Here is a 24,870-nt window from a genome sequence, read left to right as displayed (position 1 = left end):
TTCCCTCGGCCAGGCGCTGGCTCAGAAAGCAAGAGCAGGGAAACTGTTACCAGAAGAATATCAGGGAGGATCCTTCAGGTAAACAGCTTTAAATGAAATTAACATGTTTAAATTGCCTAATGTTTGGAATTTTAATGCTTTTTTTCTTTCTCCTTCATCTCGGTGTTTAAGACTGAGGCATGCATTTATTCACCACAAATCATGGACAGCGTGTCATCCATTCTCCTCTCTTTACTTCCTGTCTGAAACCTCCCTTATGAAAAGCCATTGCTCTTTGAAGTCAAAGCACTGCCCTGGCTGAGAAGATCTCTAAAAAAAGCAAAAGCCCCTGCATATTTTATTCCTCCCCTCTTATGTGAATGTTGTGTGTAAAATCAACGAGGATAATAAATTATGGTCATCAACTTACTCATTTCCACCCAAGGCTCAGGCTGCCACTTTTTTTATATCATTTGAGACTTAATGGGGTCGATTAGAAATAAATGAGCTCTCTGTGGTAAAGATAGAACAGAAATCCCAGTAGTAAGACATCACTCATTGTCTTATTACTGAGTTTTTGCATTTCAGGCTTTTTTCTTACTGTCCTACTGAGCCATGTTACCCAAGCAGTGTAGCATCTTTTTTTTTTTCTTCCAGCACAGGTTCTTGACTCTTCTGTAGATCAGGTTACTTAAATGCACTCTATGTGGTCCTCTGATTTTGAGAACTGAAAATGTATTTCTTTGGCATTACTGTAAGGGTAGAGTTAGTGAAAACTTGCCCTTTAAGCGATACTTTAACCGAAGCTCCCTCCACCCTATAGTTGGGAGGGGATATAGGTTTTGTAGTTGCTTCTGATTTTCTACTTGCGAAAGCACCGTCTCTATGAGAAATGTATTACTGGTGGAAAAAAGTTGCTGTTTATATTTGTGTGGTGGCCTGGGAAAACTTCACATGGTCAAATTTTGATATTTTCTACTATATACAGTTATATGGAGAATATGAACTGAAATATTTTTTTTTTTTGTATGCATCTCAACCACAACTAAATTTGTAGCATTTTAAAATCTAGTTACCCCCAAAAGTTGGAAAAAAATGCATAAAAAGATTTCAATCCAATTCCACAGGACACCCTGCCTAATCTACTTATGGAAAAACAGTACTGCAATATTTGAAATGATTCGAAGTTTTTAGCGGGAAATGAGTCATCATTTTGATCATCACCATCATCCACATCAGTCTCTCTCAGCACCTGAGCTAAAAGTCGCTTGCAGATGGTCTCTGTCCATCATCCATGCTGAAATATTCACTGATGAACTTCGTGAGTTCTGTTAGGTCGATTTTCTCCTTGTGTTTTTATTAGGTCATCGAAACATTTTAAATGTCTGCTGTACAGTGTGTGTAAGCACTCTTTCCTGTTTTGATGATAGGATGGTGCAGGAGTAGACACTTTGACAGCTGGTATCTGTTTATAAACTGAATTGATTAGGCTTATGTTCATTGGAACAACTGTAAAGCACATTCATCAAAGTGTGGCATTCACTGTATGAGGAAAGGTCTTTAGACAAGCTGAGTATTTTTACTGCTGCTCTGTTGGCTCTTAAACATGAGTTTTGATCAGAGAAAAAAATCTAATTTAGTGAGAAACCTGATTTTTCAGGTTTGTTTGTTTTCCAGAATTCAGCTACTGAGACATCTAACTGATTTTCCCAGACTGCCACATTTAAAATAATTTTTCCATAGATCACACCACTGAAGTTGTTGTCCTGCTTGATATTACTTCTTCTCTTCCCCTTCAGTATCTCTAACCTGGGAATGTTTGGCATCAGCGGCTTCAGCGCAGTGATTAACCCTCCTCAGTCGTGTATCCTGGCAGTGGGGCGATCCAGGGCTGAGTTGATGCCAGCAGCAGAGGGCCTCTGCACACAGCACCTAATGACCGTCACCCTGTCCAGCGATGGGCGTCTAGTAGATGATGAGCTTGCCTCACGTTTCCTTGAAAAATTTCGCAATAATTTGGAGAAGCCCCAACGCATGACCCTTGTTTAGAAAAGAGGACAGAAGTACAGAAAAGTAAAAAGAGGAGTACAGCAGACTGAATGTTACCAATTATCTACTATAGCAGAGTTAATCAACATTGACTAAAGAAAGCTATTTAAAAAATAATAATAAAAATCCTGGCACACAGGTAAATTGAGCCATGTTACTCAAGTCCCTTCTTTAAGTTATATTTTTTGAAAATGAAAAGATTTTGTTTTGGCACATTTGGACTTGTATGGGTATTTAAATATTTCACTAATATTATATTTCATAAATAGATCAGTATAAAAATATGGCACTTTATTATTCTTATAAATTAGGTCTTCTGTTTTGACCAGCTTTTTCCAAATGTGCATTATTTCTACATTTCCTCTCAAATCTCAGAGGAAATATAGCGAAATCTCAAATCCCCATTCTCCTAAATGGCACAACTGACTGCCAGCTCACGTTCATAGAAGTGGTCAGTCACTCAGCTCTCTCCATATTTCTTCAGCTGCCCTACAACATTACATGAGCAGCAGTTAAAAAAAAAAAAAAAGACATGATTGCTGCCTTCACATATCTTGTGAAGCCATGAAGAACATGGCTACCCTGCATGGTGCTATATGATGGAGAAGCAAGATATTTAGACATCTGCTGGGAATTAGCAACTACTAACACTTTAAATAAGGAAACAGAATAAATGGGAACTCTGTGGTGTCATACACCAAACAGGAACACAAAATAAAAATGTCTACTGAACCAAAATTGTGTGTAACATTCTTTGTAATGTACAAATATAGATACTAAAGAAGTCTCAGTAGATAATTGCTGTAAGACTGAGCTTTGGTGGCAATGTGCACTGCATGGGGCAATAGTGTGCACAGAACATTGTGTGCTGCTTTTCAAGTCTGTACCATTGCATCGCTTTCAGAGAGAGACGTGTGTGTGTGTGTGCGCGCGTTCCTCACAGCTGCCTGCTTCAGTGTACCAGCATACCCACTGTTCCTCCATTTCCCCATGCACCCCTTTACTGTCTCCTAGTAACCACAGGGATGGAAGGTACACAGCAGAAGTAAAGCAAAGCACAAATCCCTGCCTTGACAAAAGGGCTGGTTTTATAACCACAGATTGACAATGGGGACAACATTGCTGGTCTTGTCATTGATGTCACCTTCTTATGCCCAGCATTCACCCATTTCCCCTTTAGAATGCAACAAAACCATAAAAACACTAGCAAGATGCTTCTTTCGTGTTTCCTCTTGCCAAATTTGAAAGATGTATAGTTTGAAACCATTAAATGTGTTAAATTTCACGCAGTTAAAAAGGAAGCAAAGCTCTTCTCCATTATCATTCGTAAAAATCTATGCCAGTTGGTCATGTATTGAAAGGGAGAGCTGAAAAATTGTCACTGATCAGTAATTCACTGCTGCTCTTATGAAACCCTTATGGTTGAACCTTATATCATAGGGTCTTATAACAGCCATAAAATTATTACACATAAACATAGGAGCACACTTGTTGAAGGATAGATAAATTGTTTGACTGCTCTTTGTTTTTCTTATTTTTTTTTAGGTCAAGTCTGTTATCATGCTGCATCTCTTCTAAATACAGCAACCATAATAAACAGAAAAGCTGCACTTGTTAGCCAGCTCTGTTGTTCGAGCCATACAAAATGTGCCCTTCATGTAATTTGTACTTTGAATATTGTTGGCTTAGTGTTTCTATGACTAGTTTCTTCTCCAAAGGCTTTTTGAAAAATCAGCCATGAAGAAAGTAAACTGACGCGTTCATGTTTTTACACCCAGTATTGTAGCTATATCACATGTGCTTATTAAATTTCTGCTGAGAATGTGTTATTGGATGTGTCTGTGATGCAGGCTGAGTTCAACTGGCTGAATACACACAAATAAAGGCTTCACCCTCTTCGTTAGTGGCTATCGTATGATCAGGGAGACTTGACTGGTGGGTGGGAATTGGCAAGTGACCAAATAGGCAGCAACCTACAGTCTGGGCTAGAACGAATTCAGACCAGGACTCCTTCCTTCAAAGATGGAGAATCCCATGTATGCCATCTGGTACTGACTGCGGTCATGCTCTGCTTAGGGTGTGAGACAAATTCAGTCAGATAAAGATATAGAACATGAAACCATCAGCTGAGCAGATGTTGGAGGATCCTCTTCCCTATCAGTTGAGGATAAATAGGTATATGCGATGTGCCCTGATGCCAGGCATGGAACTGCAGTGTTAGAGTATGAAAATCTTCAGCAAAAAACCACTAGGCTTTTGTTGTTTTTGCTTGCAATGTCATGCATTTTGCATATGGTTAAGAACAGCCTTGTTAATTACTAATGGAGGAGTAGTTATATTAGAGATTAATGTTAAGGAGCTCTGTCAAGTCAGAGAGGGAGGAGAGTCATTAAACACCTTGTTACCATCCCTGTAGTGAAGCCTCTCATACAAGACTGGCTTGGTTTTACAAGCACCTTCAAGCCAGCACTACTTCAAATGAAGTTGAGAAAGTCTTGTGGAAAACTTCCAGACATAAAAACAACGTTAGCACAGCAAAGCAAAATTTGACATGCTTTGCCTTTGGTAGGAAAGCATAGTGGGATATGGATATCTCATTAAATAAAACAGTTGGAGGTAAGGCTGGTGGAAAATCAAATTTGCCACTGATAATCTCCCTTATTCTCTTGTAAGCCTTTAGGATATAATTTCTTTTTGCCTGGTCATGCAGTGTTATGTGGACTTTAAGCATTGTATTAATCTACTGATCCAGATGCTCACTCTCAATGTGATATATGGTTAGAACGTAGTGACAGTGTCACTTTCTGATCCTTTCCCATACTCCCAGGAAGCAGGCCTTGGTTGAAAAACTTTCTTCATTCTTTTTTTTTTTTAAGATTCAAATAGAGTAATGTTCAAGTGGATCATTGTTTCTAGCTTGGATCCACACCAATATCACGTGAGTAAAGCTAACAGATCATGCTGAGAATAAAAAGAAAATAAACTTCCCCTGTCTGTGCAGGACCTGAATCTCTAGTCTCGAGGAGCTCACTTCAAGAAGGTTAGAAAGATGAACTGAGGCTCATATTTTGTCAGAATGAGGCTCGAGGGAGATGTCCCAGCTTGTCCGCTACTTCAAAGAACATTTGCCCTAACCATTGTTAATGTACCACTCCCAACGTTTGAACCCTTTTTCAATCTATATATGTGTGATTAATTTATAACTGGTGTTTGATTTAAAATAGGAATTAAGTTTAATGATGTAATAACAAGAACATAGTCCAATGTGTTCTTTTTGACGAGCATATTAAAAGGCCTTTGTCATTTTTTGGGACATTGAAACAGGATGGCCTCCATGATAGGTGTAGATAGTAACCTGGTACTGGGTTATATTCATTTTTTTGTTCATGTCTGGATACGCCTTGCTTTTTCGCATACTTCAGCTTGCCTGAAGAAGCCCCACCAATTAAATTAGAACTGCAATGGCACTAATTTAATCATTTGGTGTTATGAAACGAAGATATCGTTTTGTTATGGCAAGGTGTGGCCACACCTTGGCAGTTGGATAAAAGTGAATGATAAATTATAAGGCTACACATTGTCTCACTGTTTTATAGTATTAGTATCCATTCAGTTCCAGGAGCTATAACAGTTAGGAATTTCTTGTGCTTGTCAATATGGGAAACTGCCAAGCTTATATATAATATATTCACATTCAGCTGATTGAGGTGTTTCAGCCAAGCCCCTATGCTGAAGGCAACTAAGAGTCTTCAGTTGGCAGTGGAGCAAGGATCAAGCTGGACATGGTCAAAAGCCCAGAAGGAGGTATGTATCAGCGACATGAATTTGCACCTTAGACCACCCCCTGTTGGCATTAAGCTGCTGGTGGTGTCAAGGATGGCAGTACTGCCTTAGCCACTGAAACTGTGCTATCATCCTTAGTTGGCAGCTGAGGGGGGTGTCAAGCAGCAATTTGACTGTATGGACTATATATAGTGTAGGTTATGGTATCAATGGTCAATATTTTGATATCAAGGAATGTTGTTCATCTAAGAAAGCAAATGTACAGAACACTGGACACATGAAATGCTCATCAGTGAGCTAGCAATAGCTTTTTTTTTTTCCTCCTCCCCGGGGGTTTGGCTGTAAGACCTCAGTCAGTTGGGGGGGCTGTTTTTTTGCTTTGCTTTTTTTTTTTTTATATACACTACCGTTCAAAAGTTTGGGGTCACCCAGACAATTTTGTGTTTTCCATGAAAAGTCACACTTTTATTTCCCACCATAAGTTGTAAAATGAATAGAAAATCTAGTCAAGACATTTTTCTGGCCATTTTGAGCATTTAATCGACCCCACAAATGTGATGCTCCAGAAACTCAATCTGCTCAAAGGAAAGTCAGTTTTATAGCTTCTCTAAAGAGCTCAACTGTTTTCAGCTGTGCTAACATGATTGTACAAGGGTTTTCTAATCATCCATTAGCCTTCTGAGGCAATGAGCAAACACATTGTACCATTAGAACACTGAAGTGATAGTTGCTGGAAATGGGCCTCTATACACCTATGTAGATACTGTACCAAAAACCAGACATTTGCAGCTAGAATAGTCATTTACCACATTAGCAATGTATAGAGTGTATTTCTGATTAACTTAAAGTGATCTTCATTGAAAAGAGCAGTGCTTTTCTTTCAAAAATAAGGAAATTTCAAAGTGACCCCAAACTTTTGAACGGTAGTGTATATATAAATAAGAAGCTTGGCAGTTTCCCATGTTGACAGAAACACAAGGGATCATTAACCGAGTTCCTGGAACTGAATGTGTTTGCTGTTTCTTTGTCATCAAGCCATTTGACTGCTATTGATGTTTTATAGGGGTGAAAACCTCAGGCTTCCACCTGATAAAGTTTTGATTTATAAGGCAAACGATTAAAAATGGGGCGGCACGGTGGTGTAGTGGTTAGCGCTGTCGCCTCACAGCAAGAAGGTCCTGGATTCGAGCCCCGGGGCCGGCGAGGGCCTTTCTGTGTGGAGTTTGCATGTTCTCCCCGTGTCCGCGTGGGTTTCCTCTGGGTGCTCCGGTTTCCCCCACAGTCCAAAGACATGCAGGTTAGGTTAACTGGTGACTCTAAATTGACCGTAGGTGTGAATGTGAGTGTGAATGGTTGTCTGTGTCTATGTGTCAGCCCTGTGATGACCTGGCGACTTGTCCAGGGTGTACCCCGCCTTTCGCCCATAGTCAGCTGGGATAGGCTCCAGCTTGCCTGCGACCCTGTAGAAGGATAAAGCGGCTAGAGATAATGAGATGAGACCAGCGCTCGAAACTAACGGTGTCCCGATGTCCCGGGGACCATAAAAAACGTCATCGGGACACAAAATTATCATATCTGGGACAATCCCGGGACAATGGAAAAAAATAGATCTAGAAAAAAAGTTCTACATTAAAGGTGCAGTACAAGATTTTGGAATAACGGTTCCCGCAAGCCATATTTTGACAAGAAACACTCCCACCCCCCGCGTCTCCACCCCTCCTCCCCCTTATAAAGCCTGAGAAAGTCCGGCTTTATAATGGGTGTCTATTGCGTTACACACCAGTGCAGCTCGTTAAGTTAGAGTGTAGAGAGCTTGGAAAAATAGCTCAAACTTTCTCATTTAAACTGTGTTTTCAGCCCCAATTTTCACTCCACACACACAATTTTCTCAAAAGTAGTAGCCACACTTGTCCTGATTCACACAATGTGTCTACCTGAGCGATAGGATTTACTGTTTTTGAATGAGAAGCCTGAAAGTAACGAGAGCACAGCCGCGCAGCCTCATAGACTCCCATTATAATCGTGGCAGAAAAGTCACTCGTTTTTAACTCGCTCTAGTGACCTCATTTTTTACACTACAGACAAAAAAAATTACATCCGTGTGTTCAGGAGAGCCTTGTGGCGCTCACTGTGAAAGAATTTTGTGAATATCTCCTTCCGTTTTCGTGTAAATCCCCGTTGTTTGGAAGGAGCGCACTGAGAGAATCCTGCGCTCTGTGTGACACACTGCTCGCTCTCACACACACAAACACACAGAAGGGCCGGGCTAGTCGCGGGCTGCAGTCTGATTGACGTGTCAGTATCCAATCATTTTGAGGTGGTACCTCGATAGGATTGGATGGCGTTTTTCCTTTATTTTACACTGTAGACTGGATTAAAATATTTCCTTTTTTGGGTCAAACCTTCTATTGTACTGCTTGCAACATGGGTGTGCATTTCATCCATTGATGGTATGGCTGATGGCTTTCAAAACATCTCTGAATGGGGCAACAGGTATATTACATAAAAATGGATAACGGTAATGGTGAAAATGATAAGTTGGCCTTATATATGCCAACAGATATTCAAGGTATAAGTAGATGAAACAAACATAAAAGGGGTCTTATTTTCAGCTAAAGTGTACTGCAGATGTAGTGAGTTGAAACATTTTCTGAATGAGCTAGTTGGCCCCTTTTAAATAAACGGGTATCTATTCATACAGTGAGATCGCCAAAGTTTAATAAACTGAAAATGCAATAACTGTAATTTTGAAGTAGATGATGTATTGGACATGTGTCACTTGTGTTTTGTGACTTATTGTAAAAATGATATAAAGGGTTCAAAATCATATAGTTACAAATATAATAGTAACTTCATATGATAATATTAACCACTGGTTATTTCAGAGAGGAAAAAAATGGGGACACTATTGCTTCCATTCGGGACAATACAACACAGAATTCGGGACCACTGGGGGACACAAAGAAAAAAAGTTAATTTCGAGCCCTGGATGAGACGATTAAAAATTTGACAATACCACCGAGGCCCTGTCCACACGGCAACGGATTCAGGTGACTCCGATACAATTGCTTATCATTTAGGCCTGGCGTCCACACGGCACCGGCGTTTTGGGTGCCCAAAATGCAGTCTTTTTGAGAACGGGTTCCAGAGTGGAAAGATCTGGCAACGTTGCCATTGTGAAGTCGTCTGGATGAGTAGAACGGATTTGTTTACGATGACGTCACAACCACATGACAGAGTGCTTCACGCCGGGTAAAGTGTAACGAACTCGATGCGAGTTGTCAACAAATCCTATAACTTGGTTCATGAAACGCGCTTACAAAATATTTTCACTGTGAATATTTATTGTGTAATGGTGCAAAGTGAGCGAGAGAGAGAGAGAGAGAGAGACTCTGCCCTTAGGGCAGAGTCAATCCCGCCAGCAAAAATAGGGAAAAAAAGGAGCGATCTCACCTCTTCAGATGTTGGTTTTAGTCCTACAATACATTCCTCAAAAAGGGCGTAGAAGAGCAAATTAATCCATCAACGTGTAGCATTCAATTTATTCCAGACCATTAAAGACGCCGCCTTCCGCGTAGAATCATACGTCATCCTCGCCGCCATATTGGATAGGTCAAAGCGGAGAATAAAGATTCATGTGCTGCGTTTAACTGTACCAACAGGTTTACCGTCCAAACAAGATCACATGGGATTACCTTTCACAGGTGAGAAACAACAAATTAATCCATCAATGTGTAGCATTCAATTTATTCCGGACCATTAAAGACGCCGCCTTCCGTGTAGAATCATACGTCATCCTCGCCGCCATATTGGATAGGTCAAAGCGGAGAATAAAGATTAGCTGCATTTAACTGTACCAACAGGTTTGCCGTCCAAACGAGATCACATGGGATTACCTTTCACAGGTGAGACTGGAAAAATACTTTTCATTGTATTTGGTCATTATAATGTAATTTTACGAACAGATTTTCCTGACTTTGTGGCTAATATGAAGTCTCGCGCATAATAGTTTATGCGCATGCGTCCTTACTACTTCTATTGTTCTGCTGTTTCCGAAGGGACCGTCTTACAGCGCCCCTAGAGGTGTGGCATGTGTATTGCATCGTTTTCAGCAAGCATTGCGTTGCCATATGGACCTGATATTTTACTGATCGTTGCCCATTCGGACGCGATATATTTTTAAATAACATCTCGTTGTCATGTGGATGTAGCCTGAATCTGTTAAGTAGCCTCTTTTTATAATCTGAGGTAAGCCTATTGTTAATTCATGAATGTTGTAGAGAATGGCTATTTTAAAAATATCAAAGCTATGAGCAAATTATGATGCACAATTATTTTAAATTGTTTTTATAACTTTTTTTTTTGGTTTCCCTTTTTTTTTAATGATCATCTATCCATCCAAACTCTATACCGCTTATCTGTCAGGGTTGTAGGGGAAGCTGGAGCCAATCCCAGCTGATTTCTGGTGAGAGGCAGGGTACACCTGAGGTAGATCACCAATCCATCATAGGCTTAACACAGAGATGAACAACCATTCACACTCATTCATATCTATGGGCAGTTCAGAGTATCCAGTTGACCATGTCTTTGGACTTTGGGATAAAACCAGAGTACCTGGAAGAAACCCACACAGGCACGGAGAGAACATACAAAGGCCACACAGAAAGGCCCCAATTGACTGGCCAATTCAGGTTTGAAGCCAGAACCTTCTTGCTATGAGGCAACAGTGCTAACCACTGCAGCACTGATGTCCTTTTTTTATCACAATTAATTTATTAGTATCACACTGATGAATTTCAATCATTGCTTTTTAAGTCAATGCATTGATCCAGATCTTCGGATCTTTACTCCTCTTTGTGCTCACTGGACATCTTGGCTTGTTCAGCAGTCTGGTATCCAGGGTGTATTTCCACCTCTCACTCATTGCTCTTGGGATAGACCCTGACCCTGGAATATTCACCATAATCCTGACCAGTATAAAGCATTTACTAAAGATGACAGAATGGTTAATGAAACTAGCCATGGCAATTCAGCTGTCTGTAAAGAAAGAATACTGAATGTGTCTTGTTTGTGTTTGAATAGAATTTGATATTTGTTTCATGTTCAAGAATGAAAGTTTGGGTAACTTGTCAACTCTGATGCCAGAGTTTATATCTTCCAACTTGCCACACTTTTTTTTTTATTTTTGATGAATTGGCACCACTGCTATAAATTTGTGTTACCTTGAGAAGGAAGAAGATAAGCCAAGAGAAAATGCATTTTAATCAATGTAGTATAGGCTACTCTTCTAAGGAAAGTGTTTGTTAAGAAGGTTCTCATTCCTGGACTCTTATTCGCATTATGCTCATACTGGACATGCTTTCAGTACACTTGGTTCTGTGTGACTTTGTTTCTACAACTGTATACTGTAATGATTCATAATCCTACAAGGTGATGTCACCCGGAAGAGGCTAGGTGAGACCCTTCTGAGTCTCTCACTTTTCTTTCTCATGTCATCTCAGGAGATTTTCCTTGTCATTGTGACAACTGACTTGCTCATTAGGAGTCTAAATCTGCATCCAGATTTCTGTAAAGCTACTCGGAGACCTGTGTATCATTAAAAGCGTTGCATCAATGAAAACTGAAGTGAAAATGTTTGAGAGCTGAATGTATGTTCACTGTACTGAACATGTGATCTTATGATTTGGATTGCATATGTACTGTAGTTTTGTGATGAAGAGAGTGATGTGACCTCCTCTTGACTGTCCATGCCACGCCTGGGCTTGTACCAGAATTGGTGACAGGATTTCCTCTCTGCTGCTTTTTGCTGCAGTCTGCTTTTGCTATTTTCCTGTATAGGCACTTTTCACAAACCACTCATGACCTTGTCATCTTTCTCTGTGTTTAAGGAGGCTTGTGGTGTTGCACTTTGTAATATTTGTGCATTTCCCCGCACCTTGAGTCTATATCTGGGTCTCCCATTAAGTGATTATGCTGTGAGTTTCCATTAGTCAGGCACATGACACGCAGGAATCCAGCTGACTATACAGACAGTGACGCCTGGGATTTTAATCCAAATAGGACTTGTCTTCCTTTCCAGCGCATCCAAACACAAGCTGGGCGCTCTTTGTGTTTGTACAGCACAAAGCCCTGGTCTTTTAACCAGGCATAGTCATGGCCTTGTGATCCTGTCCATCAGCCCACTCAGCTATGTTAATCAGCCATGGAGTGAATAGGCGAGAGTCCCAGTCTATGTTCTATGGCTGGGTCTCCATGGCCAATAGTGAATGAGTGTTTTTCTGTTTTACATGCCTCCACTTGACTTTGGCTTGAGGTGCATGTGAGTCAGATATTATGAGTAAGAGTACTTGGGCAGTCTTTAAAAATCAGAGTGTCAGACTGCAAACATTTTATTTGTTCTAAAGCAACCATTATAAATGTAATTCTCAAATTAGAAAATCTGATCAAATGTCCCCATCAAGAATGTTGATGTAATGATTCTATATCTTAGAATGTAAACACCATACCACATTACTCTTATGTTCTCTATTTACTCTCAAATCATGATATTGGCCACAATGGTATGTTTTGTTTTCAGGAGAAAGGTTACAAAGTTGAAGGCTTGAATTTTTCATGTTTCCGTGGTGATTCATACCACAGGAAACCTCTGGTTTCTGCCACCAGCCACATTATATCACCACACTGGCAGTCTACTCGTCATTTAGTAGCGTTTTTACTTTCTCTTTTAATGCAGTTTATATTTTTTCACCTTATGTTTCTTTTGAAGCGTCTGATTCTAGTTGCTGGCCTCCTGAATTAAACATCCTATCAACAAAAGCAAAAGGTACAGTGTGTAGGAGGATCTGATTTTCACATGGCCTCACCAGGGAGCCATGCTAGACGGTTTGGGCTTAAAAAGGAAAAGTGTGTTGCTTTGCAGGAATGCAAAGGAAGTTCCATTAGTCTCTGAGCGCATTACCACAGGACAAACCAACCACCAGATGATCTTAAGAGCTCAGATGGCCTGAGTCATGCCAAAGACTGCACTGATGGAAAGTCCTACTGGAAAACTTACTGATGAGTGAATAGTCTAAGGTGTAATTTTTGGATAAAATTGTTGGCAACACTGATGAACCTCCTGTGTTCTATTATAACTCATTCAAGATTGTCTGTGTTTCCTTTTTCCATTATGTAATGGCTAATTCTGGGCAGCATTATTACATCCTTATTAGTCTTTTTATAAATTGATCATTTCTAGTGCTCTGTATTGGCCTGAGCTGTGGAGATGGATACGATCTGCTTTAAAATTCGAATCTTATTTTGGGGAGATATATATTGTGTGTGTATTTTATATATATGTGTGTAAATAAAATAAGACCATCTTGTTCTACAATGTAGAAAATGGTCACAATGTAGAAAAACCTGTGAATGAGTAGGGGTGCCCAAACTTTTGACTGATACAAGGGTAGTCAAAGTGACAATGGTTTAGAGTTTAATCAGCATTAATTTTAAAACTTGTGACACATTATCACCACCTGCGAGGTTACTCTATCCCTCTAAACTCTACTATTTGACATTGCCAAACTTGAGGGAACTTTCTCTTAATGCTGTGACTCATTAATTTTGAGTTTTCAATTGGCCCTATGTTGGACATGTTCAAGTTTCTCTTGAGTTAATGAGGTGTGAAACTGAAACTGTTTTGGTTTCAATATTCTTGAACATAGGCCCGCGAGTTGGCCTAGTGTTTAGCGTGTCCGCCTCGAGATCGTGAGTTCTACTCACGGTCGGGTCATACCAAAGACCATCATAAAACTGCCGTCTGGCAAGGCACACTGCAATACAGATGCGAGTGGGGTGTCAAACTCTTGTGGTTACCAGAGGACTAGCCCTCCACTTTAACCCTAGCTATGTAATAGGCGAGAGGCCAAGGGCTATGGAAACTGAGATCGGCGCCACCACATGGCGTAGGAAGGACTTTGATTCTTGAACATAACAGGTGTTTGTAAAGAAATCAAAGATCATTATCAGATTTTTTGTGGCTAGACCTAATTTGTTAAATGCATCTTTAAATGAACAGTGTGCTAAATATAATTTGCTTGGGCTTTAAATAAACTAAGTTTAAATGAAATATCTTGAGTAAACCTGGATACTCCGAAGTTGCATGTATGCAGAAAAGTTTTCTCCCATCATTAGGAATTCATGTGCAAACAGAACTCTTATTAAAAGTCTTAAAAGAAGGAATCAGCAAACATTTCATAATTCCTGTGCAGTAATACGGTTTGGCAGTATTGTATGAGACCGTTATTTCCCCTAGAAAGGAAAAGTGGGACAGCTATCATTCTCAGAGGTGTGATGGAAATGGGCTTCTTCTTTATACACTGCTGTGTCTGAGAGAAAAAGAGAGGGGTCGGTCATCATCACTATATAAAAATATAGTGGTGAATTTATATTCTGTTCTTATATTTTGAGGGGAAATTCCAAAAGATTTCATTTATATTGTGTTGATCTGTCAAGACAAAATTGTTTAAATATATACAGAGACGGGTAGCAACATTTAACAGCTTTCTTGTGGAGAATGTGAAAAATTCAGCTATCACTATCTTGTCACAAGTATCTAAGTTTTTATGGCCATGAAAACAAATAGACGTTGCTATGGTAAGAAATGGGAAGTAAGCAGTGGAGGCGTTGGATCAGTTAATGCAAGTAGCAGAGTTACTCATTACCCCATATTCCTCTGCTTACTCACTTCCGTAAACAGCCCTGAAATGGCTTATACCTGACATTCATGTAATTATGATTCAAATCTGGTCAAATCCAAGTGCAAGCTTCAATGGCTGTGAGGTCCAGTGTGCTTCTTTGTTCCCCTTGTTCTTTAGTTCCAAGTTCTGCTGCATCACCTATGAACTAATCAGTAACACCCTTACAAGGCTACTAGTGCATCTCAAAAAATTAGAATATTGTGAAAAAGTTCAATATTTTCCATCAGTTATTTAAGAAAGTGAAAATGTTATATATTAGACTCATTACACAAACAAATGTTTCAAACATTTTTCTATTTTAATTTTAATCAGTATGGCATACAGTACAAAAAAAAATCTCAGAATATTAGAATATTTCAAGTTTGAGTAAAACAGTATGAACATAGTGTATCTCTCGGTCTAGTTCAGTACACACAACCACAATCATGGGGAAGACTGCTGACTTGACTGTTGTCCAGATGATGATCACTGATGCCCTCCACAAGGAGGGTAAGCCACAAAAGGTCATTGCTGAAAAGGATGGCTGGAAAAGGTGCACAAGCAACAGGGATGGCCGCAGTCTTGAGAGGATTGTCAAGAAAAGTTGATTCAAGAACTTGGGAGAGCTTCACAAGGAGTGGACTGAGGCTGGTGTCAGTGTATCAAGACCCATCACGAACAGACATCTTCAAGAAAGGGGATACAACTTTCGCATTCCTAATATCAAGCTACTCCTGAGCCAGAGACAATGTCAGAAGTGTCTTATCTGGGCTAAGGAGAGAAAGAAATGGACTGTTGCTCTGTGGTCCAAAGTCCTCTTTTCAGATGAGAGTACATTTTGCATTTAATTTGGAAATCATGGTTCTAGAGTCTGGAGGAAGAGTGGAGAGGCACAGAATCCAAGGTGTTTGAAGCAGAGTGTGAAGTTTCCACAGTCTGTGATGATTTGGGGTGCCATGTCATCTGCTGGTGTTGGTCCACTGTATTTTATCAAGTCCAAAGTCAACACAGCCATCTACCAGGAGATTTTAGAGCACTTCATGCTTCCATCTGCTGATGAGCCTTTTGGAGATGCTGATTTCCTTTTCCAGCAGGACTTGGCACCTACCCACAGTGCCAAAACTACTCCCAAATGGTTTGCTGACCATGATATTACCGTGTTTGATTGGCCAGCCAACTTACCTGACCTGAATTCCATAGAGAATCTATGGGGTATTGTCAAGAGGAAGATGAGAAACACCTGACCCAAAAATACAGATGCGCTGAAGGCCACTATCAAAGCAACCTGGGCTTCAATAACACCTCAGCAGTGCCACAGACTGATCACCTCCATGCCACACCGCATTGATACAGTAATTCATGGTAAAGGAGCCCCAACCAAGTATTGAGTGTATAAATTAATATACTTTTGAGAAGTTGGACATTTCTGTATTGTAAATCCTTTTTTTTTTATTGATCTTAGGGAATATTCTAATAATTTGAGATACTGGATTTCTGATTTTCATGAGCTATAAGCCATAATCATCAAAATTAAAACAAAAAAGGCTTTAAATATTTCACTTTACATGTAATGAATATAGAATATATGAAAATTTACCTTTTTGAATTAAATTATGAACAAAAAGGAACTTTTTCATGGTATTCTAATTTTTTGAGATGCACTAGTACATGAAACCTGAATAAACCCTTTATGCCAACTGACAAACACACAAACATTTAAAAGCTTATTTCAATAAGAACCTGAGTTAAGTGACACAGATTTTTAGCAACATAAGGTTGTGACACGTTCCAGGCACCCTTATTATATTATGATACCATGAATGTCCAAGTCACATTATGGTAATCATGCAACAACCTGCTCAAGTGTATGTTCATTTGGAAAAACTTGGCACTTGTTAGTAAGATTGACAAGAAAACCTGCTGTATATCAGTTACATAATGAAGATGTAAAAGTGACAATCATTGCATTTTACCTAGATGGTTATGTGTATTTTCTCAGAACACTTGGGTTTGTGTTTACTTATTTCTATTTCGACCACAGCCCTGTTAATCCCGAATTTGTCAAAAGGTTTTGATTAATTTTCTATAACAGTTTATAATTAATGCACTCATTCTGATACATTATCATTTCTATAGCAACATCTAATTTTTCCAGTGCCTGACATTCCACAAAATGGGTAGAAATGTTTGAAATTAATGAAATGGTTCCACTGAGGAGATTTGGCATTTCTGGTGTTTTTTTTTTTTTAATACTTAATTTCCCCCCCAGGGATTAATAAGGCTCTGCATTTAACTCATCCAAAGCAGTGAACACACACACATGAGCAGCCACACTACAGCTCCTAGGGGGTTAGGTGCCTTACTCAAGGGCACTTCAGCCATGAATGTAGAGGGAGCAGAAAGCACTTCATTCACTCCCTACCATACATTTTCCTGCTGGTTCACTGAATCAAACTGGTGATAGTTTGGTCCCAAACCTGCTCCTCTAATCTTTAGGCTATGGCTACCTAGGATGTTTTCAGTGTCAGTGCTTTGTAACAGTCACAGGTAAAGTTTTAACTTCAAGTTTTCTAACATTTGAGCTTTGCAGTTGCTTAGTAACTTGACAAGCTGCATATTTTGTCATTAAATGAGAGAGAGAGTGATGAGGGAACAGTTGTTTATAGTTGCTGCAATGTAAGTGATAACAGAAACTAACTTGTTTCATGGATGCTCCACAACATTTAAACCTAACTGGGTGTCACATTTTTAATAAATTAAAAATTGGCAAATTGATGTGGTGTACATGGAAGAAAACACTTCATGATGTCATTGGAACATAATTAACTTTTAGGGTGGTGTGATGCAGTCTGACACCAAGTTATTTATCATATTTAAATAAACTAAACATTTTATAAATATTTGAAAATGTCATCGTAAAGACCTTAAAATTCACTATGTGTAGACACCTGACCATCACACCCAAATTGTTGTCTTCCCCGAACAGTAGTGTCTAGAATATGGTTTTTATCTTGTTGCAATTAGACTTCCTTTGACTGGAATTAAGTGGGCCAAACCTGTTCCAGCATGACAATGTCCCTGTTCACAAAGTGAGTTGCATGAAGACATGGTTGGCCAAAGTTGGTGTGGAAGAACTCAAGTGGTCTGCACGGTACTCTGACCTCAACCTTACGGAAGAACTTTGAGATTAATTTGAACACCAACTTTGTGCCAGGCCTTCTTGCTGTACTTGAGGGCTCAACCTCTTGTGCTCTTCAAGTCAAGTGAATTTAGTGGGTTTTTATTCTCATTCCTCTATAAAGCCTGGTATACAATAGAACAAAAGGTCATTTCTTCAGGACCATGATGCAACACGTAATGATACAGTAGCACAGTACACAAGACTATATAAAGTGCAAATGTGGTTCTTGTAGTTGAATGAGCACAAATCCCCACAGCCACAGTCCAAAATCTAATGGAATTCTCTCCCAGAAGAGTGGAGGTTGTTATAACAGCAAAGGGGGACTAAATCTGTTAACACCCATGGCTTTGGAATGGTCAGATGTCCAAGTACTTTTAACCATATAGCATATCATTTGTATTTATATGGTGCTAAATTAGAGTAAGTTTGATTTCAGTGTTTGACATGTGACATACCAAAAGAACACTGAACCACAAAGTCAAGGATTCACTCTTACCTGCAAAGTGTCCGTTTGTCTTCAGGTTCTTCATTTCCTGCCAAGCAGAAACCACACCTGTTACTGACAATTCGTTAGAAGACCGAAACAAATTGATTAAACAAGTAGAATTAGGTGTGGCTCCCTCTCAGCAGGAATGGAAACTCACAGCCACATGGGAACTTCACAGATAAGATTGGACAACACTGTCCTAATGTAAGCCAGTATGGAAAATGTCATATCAGCAAAGAACTGTCACCTGGCTCAGGTGTCACATCAGCTGGACATCACAAGTGACACCTGACGAATGATCAGATAAATCTTTGGAAATATTTAAGTAGGTTTATGTCAGTTGTTGGGTGGTATGGTGGTGCAGTGGCTAGCACTGTTGCCTCACAGCAAAAAGGGTCTGGGTTCACAGCTGACTGGGGCCTTTCTGTCCTCCAGGTGCTTCGGTTTCCAACCACAGTCTAAAGACATGGTTTAAGTCAACTGGCTACTCTAAATTGTCCATGGGTGTGAATGGTTGTTTGGCTCTATGTTAGGCCTAAGATAGATTGGCAATCTGCCCAGGGTGTACCCTGCCTCTGGCTGGGATTGGGTCCAACTTCCCTTGTGACCCTGATGGATAAGTGGTATAGAAATGGATGGATGTCATTTGTCATAATAGGCTTATGTATGTGTCATGTAGCCTTCTGGACACTTCTGTAAAATGTTACTCTCACACTCCCTCTGTGTCATCACTATAGAGAGCATTTCGCAAGTTGGGAATTTTCCGAATTGAATTAATCACGGAGTCAATATTTTAACTGTCTTTGGTTTTTAATGTGTCTTTTAGATTCACAAAAGGTTTTCCAAAACCAATGCAGTCAATGCCAAAAGTCAGTGGAAATGCTTCAAAAATAATATATGTGTGTAGGATAGTGGAATATACTGTGTGCTAAATTAGGTACCTTGTAACAACTGTGAAGAGATTATGACCATTTTATTGGTGTAATTTGTCTTTACTGAAGGATAATCCTCACAGATGCAGCAACATTTACACCACGTCTGTCACCTGTTCATAAAATGTCAGATGGGACTCAGGAGTTTAAAGCTATTTGCAATGCATACACATTACTCATCCACAGACAGGGTGTATCATGAACCATCATGTTCATTAAACACAAGGAGGGAAAGGTTTTCTTTTTGCAATGATTTTACTCATGGCAAGGAATGAGTAATAATACCTGGAATAATAATTAGGGTTTCTGAATCACTGTGCTGATGTTCACCTTACTGGTTTAAGCTCTTTTGAGTTCTCCAAAGCACTCTGATAGATGTTGGTGATTGGAGACAGAAAAATACTTCCTCTCAGTTCCTGATTTTTTTTTTTAACTTGGAGTCAATGAATTTGTAAAAGTAATTCTTATGAAGGTTAGACTCTTAGCTGGAAAAAAAAAGATTCCGTTGAGAACAATTTTAGTCCTAAGCCATCATAGCAAAACTGTAAAGGAGATGATATATGGGGCAACTTTTTGGGCAATGTTGCTGGGCAATTGGGCTTTAACACTTTCCCACTGAGATTGGGTAACATAAGTTCTATCTGAATGATTTTGATCGTTTTGGGCAACTTTTTAAGATCATTCAATCAGAGTGCTAGCAGCAAATCACATCACCTGAGAGCTTCTGAAATTTTCAACAAAGATAGCAGCATCTCAATGGCAGTGGAGTGAATAAAAAGAGAGACAACTTATGTTTATCTTTTTATGCCAGTAAGTTATGTGTAAACCCCAAGTGGTGAATTTACCTCATCAAATGTTTAGAAAACCAACAGGCATCTATTTTATGTGCTCAGGTTATAATTAAGAGATCTTTTTTTTTTTTCAGCTAAGTGTAAACTGCCATTAGCTAACCACTGCTCCATAGAGATTGAATGGGATTTACCTAACTAGCAGTGGTTTTTGCCAACATAGTTAGCTGAAAGTTATCGTGAGCTATGTAGGGATAATGTTTGCTCTCTTGTGTCAAAATTTATCTTTTGACCAGAGTACCTATTCAGTTTTGTTCCAGAAGTGATACTTACTTGAGCAAAATAAAGGCTGAAGCCAAGACAAAAGTGACGGCTGCAAATATTTCAGTGTCCATCTTTGCGGTGTTTGTCTCCCTGGCAATAGATTTGCTCTTATCTGATTGCTTGTTGCCAATTGTCTGCTGCCCTAATTAGTTGCCCTGTCTCACCTGGTTGCCCATTGCCAGCAACATCGTCCAAAAAGTTGCCCTGTGTTTCATCACCTTAAGTGTTCAGACCCAACTTCCAAGTTTATATTTCACAACTTTATAATGTTGACATTCCTTCTCACATCACTTAAGAGATGTTTAGGGACTGAATATACCAAGTGTTGAGGCATTTCAGGTGTTATTTTGTCCTATTCTTCCTGCAAACAGGTCTTAAGGTGTGCAACAGTATGGGGTTGTCGTCATTGTCATATTTTTCCTTTCAAAATTCGTGACACATTCTCTGTTAGGGACAGAGGGGACAGGCACCCTCTTTTTCCACATGCCTTTGCAATGTGTGCAGAATGTAGTTATGCATTGTCTTGCTGAAATATCCCTGGAAAAGATGTTGTCTTGAAGGCAGCATATAAATATCCCTGGAAAAGATGTCTTGAAGGCAGCATACAGTATGTCTCATCTCATCTCATCGCATCTCATCTCATTATCTCTAGCCACTTTACCCTGTTCTACAGGGTTGCAGGCAAGCTGGAGCCTATCCCAGCTGACTACAGGCGAAAGGCGGGGTACACCCTGGACAAGTCGCCAGGTCATCACAGGGCTGACACATAGACACAGACAACCATTCACACTCACACCTACGGTCAATTTAGAGTCACCAGTTAACCTAACCCGCATGTCTTTGGACTGTGGGGGAAACCGGAGCACCCAGAGGAAACCCACGCAGACATAGGGAGAACATGCAAACTCCGCACAGAAAGGCCCTCACCGGCCACGGGGCTCAAACCCAGACCTTCTTGCTGTGAGGCAACAACGCTAACCACTACACCACCATGCCACCCCGGCAGCATATGTTACTCCAAAAATCTTAATGGACTTTTCTGCATCAGTGCTACCATTACAAGTGTCTTAGGCTGATGATACACAGGGCAACATTTTGGGCAATGTTGCCAGGTAATGTTGCTGGGCAATTGCACTTTGACACTTTTTCCCATTGAGATTGGGCAACACAAGTTCTATCTGAATGATTTTGATCATTTTGGGCAACTTATTAAGATCATCCAATCAGAGTGCTAGCAGTGAATCACATCACCACCTGAGAGCTTCTGAAATTTTCAACAAAGATCATGGCATCTCCAGCAGTGGAGCGAATAAGAGAGACAGCTTGTATCTTTTTATGCTGGTAAGTTATGTGTAAACCCAAAGTGGTGAATTTACCTCATCAAATGTTTAGAAAACCAACAGACATCTATTTTTATGTGCTCAGTGTGTAATTAAGACATCGATTTTTTTTTTCAGCTAAGTGTCAACTACTGTTAGCTAACCACCGCTCCACAGAGATTGAATAGGATTTAGCTAACTAGCGGTGGCTTTTGCTAACATTAGTTAGCTGGACATTATCGCTAGCTTAAGTTACCTTTGCCAAGGATACTGACACAATCCTATACCATGACGGACTTTGTTTGTTGGACTTGTTGCTGGTATCAGTCTGGATCAGTCTTTAGTCTGGAGTACACTGCATGCATTTCTTCCAAAAAAGACTTGGAATACTGATTTGTTTTACCACAATATACATTCCCACTGTGTGATGGTCCATCCCAGATGCCTCTGAGCCCAGAGAAGTTAATGGTGCGTCTGGATACAGTTAATATAAAGCTTCCTTCTTGTACAGTGAAGTTTTAACTGACATTTGTGTTTGTAACTCTGTATTATAGTGCTTGATAAAAGTTTGCCAAAATAATCCAGAGCCCATGAGATATCAGTTATAGATGAATGACGGTTCTTGATGCAGTGCGGTCTGAAGGATCGGAGATCATGGGTGTTCAGCTTAGGCTTGTGCCCTTGCTTTTTATGCCTAGAAATTCCTCCAGATTCCTTGAATTGTTGAATGATATTATGCACCATAGAGGGTAAAATATCTAAATCTCTTCCAATATTTCTTTGAAGAACATTGTTTTTAAACATTTCAATAATTTTCTCATGCATCTGTTGAAAAACTGGTGATCCTCAGCCCATCTTTGCTCCTCAAAGACTAAGCCTTTCCTGGACACTGATTTTGTACTAAATGACGATTACAGTCACCAGTTGACATCACCCGTTTCAAATTACATCATTATTTAATTGTGTTACCTCATTACTAGTCCTAACTTTCCCCCATTCCAACTTTTTTGGAATGTGTTGCAGGCCTGAAATGTAGGAATGGATGTACAAATGAAATGAAGTTAACCAGACAAAACATGAAATATTTTGGGTTCATACTGTCTGCAATGAAGTACAAGTCAGAGTAAATTTATAAATCACTGCTTTCTTTTTTACTTGCATTTTCCAAACTGGCCCAACTTTTTCTGATTTGGGGTTGTATAAACCAGAGTCCTCTGCTTCCCTTCATGTCATACCACCCCGGGATGGATTATTTTCCAATAACAACAAGCCCTGCTGTTTTATTCCTTATGTATCATTATGTATCATAAAATCTGGATATAACAGTAGGGTCACAGAAAATCCATAATGTTCGTTTGGGGTTAATTTCGTACATTTCCTGAACCTTTCTTTATCAAGGGTTTAGAAAAATGTTTCCAAGTAGAAATCCTTCAAGAAAGATAGTTATGGCCTGTATCTTCTCTTAATTAATACAAAATCAACCAAGATTCACAAAAGCATTGGTTTTGCTTGTTCAAATTCCTATGACTGTTGCATGAGGTTCAGTTTAAACAATGCTGTGATTTATGCTATATATACCGTTAATGAATAGGTAACAGTTTGAAACACTATGTAATTATTGGTTAGAAAAGTATTTTTGTGTGCAGGGTGACAGTTGGATTCTTCTTCTGCACTGTGCAAGTGGAGAGGTGAGGGGGAGAGACGTCTGGCTGAAAGAAAAGGTAGTGAATTGAGCGCCAGTTCAGAAGGAGGCAATTACAAAGGCGCAGATGTGTGCTGTATGGATGTTGAGGACCTTGGCACACCGAAGAGTGTAAGAGAAGTGGCTGAGCAGTGAGAGAGGCTTTGACATGGAGCAACAGGAGACCTTAACTAAAGCAATAAAACCATACAAACCAAAGCTGAGGGTAAGAGAGAGGGTGAGAGGAAAGGAGGAAGCAGTAGAGGGAGGGGCAGAAGGGTGTGTTCATATACGCACCACCCTCTTCCATCAAAGAAGTGATAGTTAGATCTCTCTCGCTCTCTCTCTTTCTCTCATTCGTGCTCACACATACACGCGCACATACATGCACACACACGCACCATTGAAAAGTTAGAGCAAAGTCTCTCGTCTCCGACAGGTTAGCAGCCACCCACTGCATACTCCCTTGAGGGCACTGGACCCCTGCTCCCTCCCTTTCTCTCTCTGTCACTCGTTCACTCTTTCACTCACTCCCTTACTAGTATTCAGTCAGTCAATCCAAATTCTCAGCAGCTTCACTTGTCAGGCGGTACAGGAATACAGGAATCTGCTACAGTCTCACCTCAGCCAGCATGTGGATTCTCCTACTTGGACTCACTTCTGGATTGATAGCCTCCTCTTGGGCCAGCCCTGGTCAAAGTAAGAGAAAAGCACTTGTTTTAATCATGATAATTTTTTGCTTCTTGGACCTATTTTTATTTATTTATTTATTTATTTATTTATGGAAGTGAATTTTACTGCGATGTGATTTTTCCCTCTCGCTTCATAAAATGTTTTTGTTGAATGTGCATACAAATGTGTGTGGCTGTAAGTACTGAATACGAAGATGCCGGCAAGGCAGCATGTGTTTCGTGTGGCAGACAGAGCAAACAAAGGAGACGGCTGCCGGCTCTCCAGACAGACAGAAAGAGATAGATATGGAGAGACATAGACAGATGGGGAGAGAGAAAGATAGAGAGCAAACTGGGCAGAGGCACAGACACACAGACTTGGTGAACAGCAGTCTGTGCTTTAAATATGTAGGTCTATCTTTTTTTAATCTTTAATATTACAATTTTATTCTGCCTCTATTTTGGCCATTGAAAAGCACACCTGACTGAGTGTACTTCTTCCTTTCATAGCTTTTCCAGCTTACAAACATAACTGAGCTACACAAAGGAAATTGATCAACCTGTGCTTTTTTTTTTTTTTTTTTTGTTACTAGCCCAGCCTATTCTTATTGTGAAGTTGGGGTTTTAAAGTGTGTCAATGCAGAACATCTCAGCTTAGGAATTTGATAGTGAAGCTGACAGGTCTAAGTGTATGTATATGACTGAATTGGGAAGTGGATAGGGAATATATCTCGTGTGGTGAGGGAGAAATGGGGAGACTCTTTGGCTGGCTGCCAGTGAGCCACCACTGTGGAGTTGTAATTTCTGGCACTGCCAAGCAAGAGAAACAGGAGGTGGTTTAGCATGGTGTTTGTAGGTTTAGGTGTTTGTACTGTGCACTGTATAAAAGTGAATATGGGGAAAAAAGTGAATGCAAAAGAGAGGTAGCTTGAAAGTAACAAGCCAGCAGACTGATCACA

The 24,870-nt window shown here is 39.9% G+C and overlaps 2 protein-coding genes across 2 annotated transcripts in view; both read left to right on the top strand.

Moving 5' to 3' along the window:
* The window catches only part of pdhx (pyruvate dehydrogenase complex component X), a 125,922-nt gene extending 123,156 nt beyond the window's left edge, over nt 1-2,766 (top strand). Inside the window, exons 10-11 of the mRNA XM_060914999.1 lie at nt 14-78; nt 1,779-2,766. Coding sequence (XP_060770982.1) covers nt 14-78; nt 1,779-2,028 — 315 coding nt within the window. The 3' untranslated portion in view covers nt 2,029-2,766. The remainder of the gene's footprint in view (nt 1-13; nt 79-1,778) is intronic.
* A 20,808-nt stretch (nt 2,767-23,574) lies between these two features.
* Nucleotides 23,575-24,870, top strand: part of cd44b (CD44 molecule (Indian blood group) b) — a 28,120-nt gene continuing 26,824 nt past the window's right edge. Inside the window, exon 1 of the mRNA XM_060914998.1 lies at nt 23,575-23,939. Coding sequence (XP_060770981.1) covers nt 23,873-23,939 — 67 coding nt within the window. The 5' untranslated portion in view covers nt 23,575-23,872. The remainder of the gene's footprint in view (nt 23,940-24,870) is intronic.

This window comes from Neoarius graeffei, chromosome 2, assembly GCF_027579695.1.
Source record: "Neoarius graeffei isolate fNeoGra1 chromosome 2, fNeoGra1.pri, whole genome shotgun sequence".
Taxonomy (NCBI): Eukaryota; Metazoa; Chordata; class Actinopteri; order Siluriformes; family Ariidae; genus Neoarius; species Neoarius graeffei.
The sequence above is the reverse complement of the archived record's forward strand: the minus strand, read 5'-3'. Positions and strand labels throughout refer to the sequence as shown.